This window comes from Cebidichthys violaceus, unplaced genomic scaffold, assembly GCF_023349555.1.
Source record: "Cebidichthys violaceus isolate CVI_PGR_0920_01 unplaced genomic scaffold, fCebVio1.0.p SCAF_68, whole genome shotgun sequence".
NCBI classification, from domain to species: domain Eukaryota; kingdom Metazoa; phylum Chordata; class Actinopteri; order Perciformes; family Stichaeidae; genus Cebidichthys; species Cebidichthys violaceus.
The window spans coordinates 198524-210928 of NW_027176905.1; the positions used below are offsets into that span (position 1 = coordinate 198524).

General features: G+C 38.4%; 1 protein-coding gene across 4 annotated transcripts; it reads right to left on the minus strand.

Annotated features, from left to right (window-relative positions):
• Positions 1–1436: 1436 nt before the first annotated feature.
• ifi44g (interferon induced protein 44g) lies at positions 1437–11046 on the minus strand. 4 transcript variants are annotated; one of them, XM_068734843.1, is made up of 9 exons: positions 10928–11046; positions 9069–9241; positions 7253–7348; positions 6914–6962; positions 6481–6670; positions 3361–3513; positions 2997–3168; positions 2497–2597; positions 1437–1904 (listed from the first exon to the last, which is right to left on the minus strand). In XM_068734843.1, the coding sequence occupies exons 1-9, from the start codon at positions 10954–10956 to the stop codon at positions 1713–1715; spliced, it is 1155 nt and encodes a 384-aa protein (XP_068590944.1). In that variant the 5' UTR covers positions 10957–11046; the 3' UTR covers positions 1437–1712. The 4 variants fall into 4 exon arrangements, with proteins under 4 accessions (XP_068590944.1, XP_068590943.1, XP_068590946.1 ...); XM_068734842.1 differs by having other exon boundaries at positions 6914–6965; XM_068734845.1 differs by lacking the exon at positions 7253–7348.
• Between the last annotated feature and the right edge of the window lie 1359 nt (positions 11047–12405).

The following is a 12405-nucleotide window of genomic DNA, read 5'->3' on the forward strand; positions in this document are numbered from 1 at the left end:
CCAGCATCTTTTTTCAGTTATCTCTGTGCAGATTCAGGTAGAAAGTTTTTTAATAATATAGACATTTTTTTTACCCCTCAGACAGACAAAATTGAAGTTTCCCACAGTTTGATACACGTTGAGGCAGAACAATTACTTTCGATTTCCTCTCAGACTGACAAAGAAATTGTTTGCCACACCCTCATCATTACAGACTGCAGCCAGAATACTTACACCAAATGTTTTTCCCACATCATCCCATTGTTTTGCACTCGTAGCCAATTTCTTTTAGAATAACATACAAAATCTAATTTATTACAAACATGACCTTCACTGGACAGAAATATGTGAACTGTAATATACATTGGTTTAATCCATGTAACTATTTCTCAATCCAGGTTAAAATCGAGAGGGGCTCAAGGCCAGTCAGTTTTGGATGGGTATTAATCTAGACAAACTCTCAAAAAACTATATTCCAACTTTAACAATAACACAGTACCCGTGGCTACATAATAGTTTGTTCTACAAAAGTAAACTTGATCTACAAAACAACCTTGCCACACCTTCAGTCACAGAAAATATTAAAGCATTAAAAGTCTCACTGACTAACTTTAGATTAAAGTTAGGCCAAATATGAAACCTTTAATTATATGTATAATAATACATTAATATTCTTCTAATCATTCCTTACCAAGTTGTCTTCTAGATAGCTGAGGAAGGTGACCAGCTTTCACAGTAGTTACTGTAGATGTATGTTCATACAGGAAGTCTGCCAGACTGGTCATGTGCAATTGCCCACAGCTGGCAGAAATGAAACTGGACTAGACTGAAATAATTTTGTCTTCAAATTAAAACTTAAGTTTGTCTTTGAACATGAAGTAAAAGTTTTGAAGTGTTCTCAGTTTAGCTCCTCCTTTCAACTCAAAACAAATTTACCATGAACTCAGCTGCTAGTTTAGGTACAAATGCTGTCATATATTGTATTCTTATACTAAAACTGTTTGTGAGGCTTGTTAGAAGTGTTTCAAATTACATCCACTAAACTCTCAGAAATAAGTAACTCATTTGAGTCTGATGAGTGCCTCCTATACTGCACATTATATTAATGTGAATAATAAGGGACTAGTAAAGACCAAGAGGCAGCTTTCAGAGTGAGAGAAAATCATACAATCTAAAATAAAGCTGTTGAACCTCACAGCCAATTGCCCAGCCATGCCGATGATGCAATTGTGAAGATAATATTGATTTGAAGATAATTAGTTGATTTTGGTATCTCCCCCCTTTGGAGAAACGCAAACATCGTAGGACAGGTTCAGACCACTTTTAAATTTCATTTCTACATAAAGCAAAATAAAGTGTGAGCAAACTGCCACTCAAAAACACTTCTGTTTGTATGAATGGTTCTTACATGAGGCTCACTGCCCACTGAGATAAAGAGAATAGTTTACGCTTACAAATAAGATATCAAAGTTCTGATTTTATTCTCAATTATAACGTTATTTCCATTAGAATTTTGTAAAAGACATAATAAGAGAGTAAAGGTTTACAAGGTAGTTTGAAGCCACTATGTGTAACATTTCATGAGATTTAACTGTAGCTTTGATATTTAAAAAGGATCAAATCCTGTACACAAAACCCCTTATCCCTGAGGTTGCTTTTTAACTGATGTGATTTAACGATTAATTAAATGTGAGTGAAGACCTTTTCAATATTTTTAGAAAGAAATGAATGTTTTAGTCTATCTTTGGCCCTGTGTTTTGGGGTGTATTGTCCTGGAAATACAGGTCAGCATACTGCAGGATGTGGTCGACAGCACTAAGCAGAAGCACATCAGTGTTCACATCCAGGTCCAGCTCTGATGAGTAGTTCCTCACCGGGATGATGTAGGAGGTGGACATACCCAACAGAGCTGCAGCTTTACCCATCTGCAAACAAACAAAAATGTCAAATGATCATCTCATCTCATGTGGTTTGAAAAAAAAGGATCTGCCTGTAGTTCCTCATTTTTGAAAATGTAAGCATTGAAAAATAAAATAAAATAAAATACAGTCTACACATGAACTGTTCAGATAGTTACTGACTGTTTTTAAGCCTTTGTTGGTTGGTCATTTTATATTGAGATTGACTACTTCACTTGTTTATTGTAAACATTATTTTAATAGCCTGTTTACTTCTTATCCAAATTGTAGACCACAGAGAGAAGTGGACCCAGTGAGATTAAAAGGTTACATGACACTCTGGTAATACATTATCAAAACTGAATCTTCGTTATAAGTAATTTACAAAATACATTGTAAGTTACATATTCAGCATTGTGTCCTCACAGGCATGTTCATAAGGCATGTTGACTAAATGACAACCTTAGTGTCTGTATTATACAATACATTAATGGTCAGGTGGTTAGTGCATTTCCATTTCTCATTTACAGAAAATTTAGAGGAAATGTCTCTGGGTCTGGAGAGTTAAATTACAATACATGAACACTTCTCAAACTGCATAAGGTCTATTTCAACCTACCATGTCCCGAATGATGTGGCTCTTGTAAACCTGGGTGAGATCTTTGTCCGTTTCTGAACAAATCTTGTCAATGTGGGTCAGCAGAGCCACCTGGTGAACACCTAACAGACAGAATACAAGGCTTTCAGTAAGGTTTCATTGCAATAAAACAGCTTGTAATTGTTACATTTCAGAGAAATACATTACTCAAGATTTCAACAGTTTTTGCGTTCAGTTGATTTCTAAAGGTTTTAAAGCCAAAGTTGTTATGCCCTTCTGCAGTTCTAACCACAGCAAAATCCAACAAAAATAAACAGGTCTGTGAAATCTTTGTGCAATATGGAGTAAATGTGTAAATCATGAACAAATTCTAACAAATAAAAACTAAATTAAGGTAAAAACTGACAATGTACTGTTTTTGCACTTTGTTGAAACCAAAGTCAAACCATTTTGTCTGACAAGGAACTTCAATCTGTTCATGAAAATGTCTGTGTTTAACCGCTTGTTTTTCTTTTTCTTACCCAGGTCACTGATGTGCTCCCGGAGCTGCTGGAAGGTGGTGCTGAGGCCTTTAGGGTAGGTCAGGATTTTAGAGGCGTCCACCACAAAGGCCACACAATGGATCTTGTCTTTGAGGCTTGGCCTCTTCACATAGCCCACAGTCTCTGACCTCACTGGCTGATCTGGGCTAAACTGAGAGAGAGAAATGAAGAGCAACACAACTCATGTTAAGTGTTAGCAATTAACACTAAACTGATTCTGACCTAATGATGGTGCTAGATGAAAAGTAAGAGGATCACTAAAGCTCTTACAATTCATCCTCAGGGGAACATGAATGTCTGTACCAAATTTCATGGCAATCCATCCAATACCGACCCTGCTTACCTTGTGTCCCTCAGGTGCATGACCTTTAATGACGGACATGATGTCATGGAGGGTCAGTCCGGTCATCTCTCCACCTCCAAGGCCCACCATGTCGCACAATACCAGTCTAGTAGGATCCTCTCCATTCTGACCATGGATGTTGAAGGACTGCAGCTGACACGCACACAAAAAAAGTTAATGGGATGGACGCCTAAACCATGGCAACAGACCTGTTGGAGCTATTTATTTGATATTAGTATTTTGTTGTTTAATTAATAAGTAGTATTGTTTAATTATGCTAGATGTTTGCTTATTTAGATTAGATTGATTGTTTGATATATTAAGATTGTTTTTTCTCTTTAATAGTAATTTGTTTAGTTATATTATGTTTTGTTGTTTAAGTACTTAGTTTTGGGTGGCATATACACTGGACACAGACTCCTGTATAAATGCAGTAAGGAGGTTAATTTGTAGAAGAGGTGCAGTTTCCGCTATCAGGTCTGATAATGGCACAAACTTTGTTGGAGCTAACCGAGAGCTGAAGGAAAGTCTGGCTGTTCTGAATCATGGCAAAATTCAAAGGGCTTTGGTCCAGGATGGCATAAAATGGAACTTTAACACATCAGCAGCTTCCCATCAAGGTGGCATCTGGGAGCGCCTGATTCGTTCAGTGAAAGGTGTTGTCATCTCAGTTCTTCAACAGCAAATTTTGGATGATGAAGGGCTCCAGACCATTTTCTGTGAGGTTGAAGCAATTCTGAATGACAGACCCATCACAAAAGTCTCAGATGACTCAGATGACCTCAAAGCTCTCACACCAAACCACATTCTAATGTTAAAGGCCAAACCAATCATGCCACCAGGGCTATTTGATCAAAGTGATCTACACATCAGGAAAAGGTGGAAGCAAATACAGGTGCTGGTCATATAATTAGAATATCAAAAAGTTGATTTATTTCACTAATTCCATTCAAAAAGTGAAACTTGTCTATTATATTCATTCATTACACACAGACTGATATATTTCAAATGTTTATTTCTTTTAATTTTGATGATTATAACTGACAACTAAGGAAAATCCCAAATTCAATATCTCAGAAAATTAGAATATTACTTAAGACCAATACAAAGAAAGGATTTTTAGAAATCTTGGCCAACTGAAAAGTATGAACATGAAAAGTATGAGCATGTACAGCACTCAATACTTAGTTGGGGCTCCTTTTGCCTGAATTACTGCAGCAATGCGGCGTGGCATGGAGTCGATCAGTCTGTGGCACTGCTCAGGTGTTATGAGAGCCCAGGTTGCTCTGATAGTGGCCATCAGCTCTTCTGCATTGTTGGGTCTGGCATTTCACATCATCCTCTTCACAATACCCCATAGATTTTCTATGGGGTTAAGGTCAGGCGAGTTTGCTGGCCAATTAAGAACAGGGATACCATGGTCCTTAAACCAGGTACTGGTTGCTTTGGCACTGTGTGCAGGTGCCAAGTCCTGTTGGAAAATGAAATCTGCATCTCCATAAAGTTGGTCAGCAGCAGGAAGCATGAAGTGCTCTGAAACTTCCTGGTATACGGCTGCGTTGACCTTGAACCTCAGAAAACACAGTGGACCAACACCAGCAGATGACATGGCACCCCAAACCATCACTGACTGTGGAAACTTTACACTGGACCTCAAGCAACGTGGATTGTGTGTCTCTCCTCTCTTCCTCCAGACTCTGGGACCCTGATTTCCAAAGGAAATGCAAAATTTACTTTCATCAGAGAACCTAACTTTGGACCACTCAGCAGCAGTCCAGTCCTTTTTGTCTTTAGCCCAGGCGAGACACTTCTGACGCTGTCTGTTGTTCAAGAGTGGCTTGACACAAGGAATGCGACAGCTGAAACCCATGTCTTGCATACGTCTGTGCGTAGTGGTTCTTGAAGCACTGACTCCAGCTGCAGTCCACTCTTTCTGAATCTCCCCCACATTTCTGAATCGATTTTGTTTCACAATCCTCACCAGGGTGCGGTTATCCCTATTGCTTGTACACTTTTTTCTACCACATCTTTTCCTTCCCTTCCCTTCGCCTCTCTTTTAATGTGCTTGGACACAGAGCTCTGTGAACAGCCAGCCTCTTTTGCAATGACCTTTTGTGTCTTGCCCTCCTTGTGCAAGGTGTCAATGGTCGTCTTTTGGACAACTGTAAAGTCAGCAGTCCTCCCCATGATTGTGTAGCCTACAGACCTAGACTGAGAGACCATTTAAAGGCCTTTGCAGGTGTTTTGAGTTAATTAGCTGATTAGAGTGTGGCACCAGGTGTCTTCAATATTGAACCTTTTCACAATATTCTAATTTTCTGAGATACTGAATTTGGGATTTTCCTTAGTTGTCAGTTATAATCATCAAAATTAAAAGAAATAAACATTTGAAATATATCAGTCTGTGTGTAATGAATGAATATAATAGACAAGTTTCACTTTTTGAATGGAATTAGTGAAATAAATCAACTTTTTGATGATATTCTATATGACCAGCACCTGTATATAGGAGTAGGTAGATAGGACCAGCATGCACCGGGGTGGGCCTGTAGTTTTTTACCAGCACAGCACAGGAGCGACAGCGTGAGACAGGAGTTGCTTTGTTCTTTTTGTTTGTTTGCTTGTTTTGTTTAATTTACCAAATAAATAAGAAAATCGGAAGCCTGCATGGACAATCTACTCTTTCCTGCCTGCGTAAGTTACCAATCATGGTGCATCAGTGGCGTTTGATTATTATTTGTTTTATTTTGTTTTATATGACAAATGGCCACTACAGACCTGCTGATTGGAGGTTTGCACCAATACGGTCTTCTGATGAACACACTTGAAACATTCTGGTTCAGTGTTGCTTTAATGTTGCTCTTTATGTGTGTATGTCTTGTTTGTCGGTATCTATATTTTCATATATTTATATTTTATTTTATGTTATCATTCAGCATTTAACATTGACTTGAGCGTGAAAGTACATATTGAGTTCAGATGTCTTCAAATTTAATAGATTTTGCATGATTTACAAATAAACTTAAATTGGTCTTTCAGCTCATTTGGTCTCCACCCTCAAAATAAATGTCAATTATTTTAGTGAATTCTCTCAGTTCCATGTTACTGCTCTACTTGTACCTTCTTGGTGAAGCTGGTCGAGGAGGAGCCCACCATGGCTCGGTTGGTGACTCTTCCATTAAAGACCGATTGGACTGAACTGATGAAGCTGGACTTTCCAGAACCGACCGGACCCAGAAGGAGAACCTGAGACACCTCGCCACTGCTTGGTTTGTAGGAGCTGACGGTCTTCATCAGGCTCGTCTTTTGCCTAGATTATGATTTAAGATACTTGATGTTCAGCATCATTTGCATAAATTTGAATAAAGGCATGGGAAGAGTGTTTTTATCTGAATGAGTTGAAAGGAATAAAGGTAATATATTGATAGTGTTTAAAATAGGTTTACTTTTCACTTTAAATGAAGGGAAATATATTAATTTGACTGCTAGTGATTAAAATCGTTGCAAACTTGACTTGAATGCCATTTTTTTTTTTTTTTTTTTTTTTACTCACTCTTCTGTCCACTCCATGTCTCTCCATTGAGATTCCAAATTTGGTTGAGCTGCTGAGGAGAAGATAAGGTTGAATCAAATATTCTGTTTGCAAGTTTTCATCTCTTCTGAGGAGTGAAATACATGAAAATAAATCTATCAAAATGTACCTTGAATTTGTTATTTCAATGTATTTTTTCTAATTTTGTGGATAAATGCGGGTTTCCATGGATCATGGTTATATCTGGACCCTGGTCCTTTCTCCTGCCATGGCCCTGCTGACACCTACTGCTACTACCTCCTTTTTTTTATTTTTTTTATTTAAACATTATTACCGATACCATTAATGTCCATTACTGACTTTGCTTCTTCACCGGAGTCTTTGTGCTTTCTCGCCTCGCAGGTTTCCGTGGATCCTGGTTATACCTGGACCCTGGTCTGGCCTCCAGCTGTGGTCCTGTCATATGCATTCAATGTGTTGTAACTGTTATGCTGTTCATTCTGTACAAATGACATCTATTGCACTTCTGTCCATCCTGAGAGAGGGATCCCTCCCCTGTTGCTCTCCCTAAGGTCTCTTCCTCTTTTCTCCCCGTTAAAGGGTTTTTTGGGGGAGTTTTTCCTGTTCCGATGTGAGGGTCCTGGGACAGAGGATGTCGTATGTGTACAGATTGTAAAGCCCTCTGAGGCAAATTTGTGATTTTGGGCTATACAAAAATAAATTGAATTTAATTGAAAAGTCACATCCAGATATTTCCAGATACAACAACATCTATTCATACAAAGTCTGCACAAGATTTAACACAAGAGTAGACACTGAATACAGACAAATATGAGGCCACATGTAGTGACACACCACAGGGTGGTGACCTACTGTACTGGACGTAGAGACAGTAGGACATACAGCGGTTAGACGTAGATGTGTGCATTTGCAATTTGAAGCACATTGCTGAAACAAAGGCAGTTTTTCTTTGTTTTGAGGATATTTTTTTAGACACCATAACATGTGATTTTGTTAATTGCATAAAGGGTTTTGGAAAAGGCATTTATTGTTTGAGACTATCTCCACTGAGTCTACTATTTTTTTTAAAATGCATTCAAACAATGGAGGAAAATTACAAGAGTAGCCTACATATTCAATGGCAGTGCTGGTCTTTGACAGTTTTCTTAGGGGTGCAACGGATCACAAACCTCACTGTTCGGTTCGATCACGGTTCTTGAGTCACGGTTCGGCTAATTTTTTGGATCAGCAAAGAAAAGGGGAGGGGACAAATATAACTTTGTTTTCCATTTATTAATTAAAGAACTTCAAGAACACTTAAAGCAAAGAACTTTGAGCTATAATCTTGCATAAAAACAACAATATTGAAGATATCTAATTTGAAACAAAATGAAATAAATAAATAAAAAATAAAACATTCAAGAATACTCAATTCTGTTAAGTTTAAGTGCAACATGAGGTATGTTGATACCCTCTTCCTTTGATCAATATTGAAAGAAAAAAACAGCCAGTGTCTACAGCATCAAAACAGGAAGAAAGCAGACCAGAGCGTTTCAACTGAACTGCACTGCTCGGCAACAACTTGGGTCTATGTTTACTTCCTGTCAGGTTTTGCCATTCAAATACACTGCAATAATGTTTACCATTACTGTGAAATGGTCTACAACTTTACTTTTTTTTTTAAAAGATGAGAATATCTGCATTGTCTTGGGAGAGGGTAGACCTTTCTGTGGTGACAGGGATATTGCTATTGGGCCTTTCTAGCTTCCACTCTGCTGCTTCTGTCAGCACCTGTACCAGATGTGTGACTCTCCCAGGTGTCTGCAGCACCGGACTATGAATCTCCCACTCCTCCGTGATGAAGTGAGCCATCACAGTCGGCTGTTGTCGTCTGTCTTTCTCTTTAAACAACGCCTACATACCGTAACGGGTTTGTCCATGACCCTCATCCCGTCATAAGTTACAGGGAAGACAAAATGCTCCCAAACTCCCAACTTAAATGACTTAAATGAATGGCTTCTGACGCTTCTCCGTTAAATGCTTTTAACACGCTCCGATCACGTGAACACACTACTGCATTGATATTCGGGGAATGTGCCGTGAGGGGTGATCTGAACCGATCACGGATCGATCAGTGATCCGTTACACCATTATATGGAACTGTTAAGTAACTTACCTGGGAATGTAAACAAATGAGTGTTCTCCCTTCTCTCTGTTGAACTGACATCTGTAACTATGCTGGAAGAATCTTTGGTGCCCGCTACCTTGTCGATAGCAGGTTTAGCCAGAGCAGATGAAACTTTGAAACATGGGGGTGGAGCAGAGATTCCAAATGAAAAGCGAGGCAAGCTGATGAGGAAAACAATAACATGCATCAGAGTAGGTGCATAAAAAGGCAAAGAAGCTGAAATTACCTTGAATGTTCTTTGTTAAGGTCTTACACCTAAAATGCTATATATGTGACCTAAAATGTGATTAAAAATGGCTGCTGTTGAGACAGATAAATCAAAGTGAGTTTCCCAAATAGTTTTGAGAAGAAATTTGAGTTAAGCACTAATGATGGAAATACATCTGTAATAGAACTCAACAGAAATAAAACATGGAAATAGACAAAATGCAGCTGAAACCTTTGACCCATAACTTAAGTCGATAAACAGGACTGGACCCGGTTTTCTTACTGAAAATCCTCAGAGTGCATGACAATGTCTGTAAGGAATGAAATGTTCTTTATCTACTTTTAACAATTTGTAAACCAATGCTGTGCAATTACATATGCCTCCACCATCAACTGTAGGCTAACTATTTCTATATTTTTATTATTACTACATTAACTAATTAAAACTATGTCAACCATGACCAGCATGAAACATTTTTACAGGATTCTGGCAGGTCATCAACACCAACTTTGTAGGCTAACTAATACAACCATGTTAGCGAATTTATTCATATGCATCTCAAAAAATTACCAAACAAAGGTGAGGCTTTGCACACTTCTACTACAAAACTATATTACAGCCTATAAATGTGCAAACACATGAGTCAATATAAGTGTTATAATAAGAATCAAACTGACATAGAGACATAGAGTAAATACTTACTCCAAAAAAGCCAAACATAAATTGGAAGTCTGCCAATTAGTCACAAAACTGGGACAAAGGCTCTTTTGCATTTGCTCTCTAGTCCTCTGAAAGACTGGTGTCTTTGATACAAAACTCCTCATTCAACTGCCTTTTACTGGAGGACATGAGTCCCTTTTCACAACCTCAGAGATAGTTCAGGAAGTCATGTGAAGTCTCTTGACTACAAGACAATACACACTCCCCACTTCACATCAAACTGCCTCTTTTTTATTAGTGTTAAGTTTATTTTAGAGATGATTAATCCATGAAGCAACCAGTCAACTGACAGAAAATAATGAATAACTAACTGTTACTTGTATAATTGACTCTTTTGTGAAGTCACCTGTCAACAAAAAAAAGCCAAATATATCCAAAGGTTTTCTATTCTTTATCATAGTAAAAAGAATATTTAGGGTTTTATATTTTTGAAAAAGAGCTTTAGGTTTCTTTGATGGGCATTGTTTTGAATGTGCAGCTTTTGATATAAGTTATAGTAGTAAAGCATAACAATAGCTCAGATAAGTAGTATACAGAATTAAAATTTGCTTTATTTTCTACAAAGACTGATACAATATGGAGATTTCTCATGGAGAAAAATTATTAACTTTTTGTGCCAAGAAGCACCTTCATGATGTACACCTATATAATCGTATTGACCCAGTTGAAGCTAACTAAGTTAACAAATGCAGTTTCTTAAATATCACCCAGTATTGCTGCAAGCATGAGATAAAGTCTACAAAGCTGGGGACCTGTGTCTCCAACACAGTGGATGACTTTACAGTCTTTCTTTGTAACTGACACCCTTCGTGAAACTTAACTAGCGTTGAGTTCACCTGCGTAACTTAGCGTTGCATGATAAACATTAACTGGGTTTTTAACATGAACTTATTTAACATTAACATGAACTATATATTACCTGGGGTTTTCTCCGGTTTGTTTCTGCATGATAACCGCTGCATGTAGACGTGGCGACCAACAGACGTTAAGAGGACAGACGGGACGATACGGGAGAGGCGACTCCCTTTCTGAGGAAAAGAAAGTGAAACTTAACAATCAGTGTCAACGGTGAATGATACAATTAGCACTGCTATCAGTTCTATGGTCAGAGCGAGCTTGTTGTTGTCTGTTTCAGATGTTCCAGACCTGAGAACCCGCCAACCTCCGAGCTCAGTGACAGTTCAGTCTGATATCAGGCAAAGCTTGTTGCTCTCTCCAAACAACAAAATGCTTTTGGGGCACTTATGATTAAGATTGCATACTGAGTATCAATGTAGGCTATATAACGACTAAAATACTAAGTGATTACCTTAATTGCTGAATGTCAAGATTTACAACACTACATTTTCGTTTCACGACAAGGACATTTGCAAACTGTAAAGAATAACAGCTGGATATGTTTGTAGAAGTGACAACGGTGGACAAAGTGCTATGAATATTCGTTGAGTAGCCCCATGAATTCAAAAGCCATACATCAATTCTACCTTTTGTGGAGCTTTAAATGTGCAGTTTTCTCAGAAGTTAAGACCTCCCCTTTCTATGGTAACATCCTCAAATTTTGGTGCAAATGATGTTATGAAATTTTAGCTTACATGCCCAACACATGCCCTTTCATTCCTCTAACACATTTATGCTGCAAGAAGTGACACTGAGTTTATAATACAACAGCTTATAAGTAGCGTAATATGGAGCAGACTGCCTTCAAAGAGGGACAACAGGTTGCTCAAATGTGAAGGTGGACTGACATTGGACATCGGGATGAGGACATCACAGCAGAGACATGCAGGGGATGATTTCAACGTGCCAAAAGAAGACGTGCATGCATTTTAATTGTCTTAAAGGTACATTAGGTCAGAGAATGGCGTGAAAAAGTTTCTGATATAACTAGTAACTATTTGTAAGCTAGATAAGCAGTGATGACGGCTGGACTACAGAGTGGGCCATGGCCATTGCATCAAGATGAATATGCCTAATCAAGCCAGAGGGGCCAGCCACAGTAGTTTAGCCCAAGTAGATACAATATAATATATAATATCCTGTCAGAGGGCCCAGTAAATTCATTATAACACAGCCTGACACATGTTTCTATTGTTTCTACTCATCTTATCCACTAGTGGGAGCTCTAGTCTTGTGTTTGAAGTTTGATGCTGACCCGCTATCTGACAGCAGGGGTCCACCTGTGGCCACCCTTCATTCTCTTTCCTCCAGAGAACCCACAGCCTGATATCCAAAACTCCTACGCATGTCCTTACACACAGTCAGTGGCATCAGTCAGTAGCTTTTCATAACTGAATGTTTTGATCTGAATATTACTCTCTAATTGATGGTGGTGATTGCTACTCCTTGGATAAGAACACTTGCTGTGTGTGCGTGTGTGTATGTGTGTGTTTCTTGGCT

What these genes read in the sequence shown, in the direction of transcription:
- ifi44g (XM_068734842.1), bottom strand. Translation starts at nt 10,956, where the DNA reads ATGCAGAAACAAACCGGAGAAAACCCCAG. An exon ending in GACTCCGGTGAAGAAGCAAA is followed by an intron (nt 6,966 to 7,252) that starts GTCAGTAATGGA and finishes TCTTCTCCTCAG; the next exon opens with CAGCTCAACCAAATTTGGAA. An exon ending in GACATGGAGTGGACAGAAGA is followed by an intron (nt 6,671 to 6,913) that starts GTGAGTAAAAAA and finishes ATCATAATCTAG; the next exon opens with GCAAAAGACGAGCCTGATGA.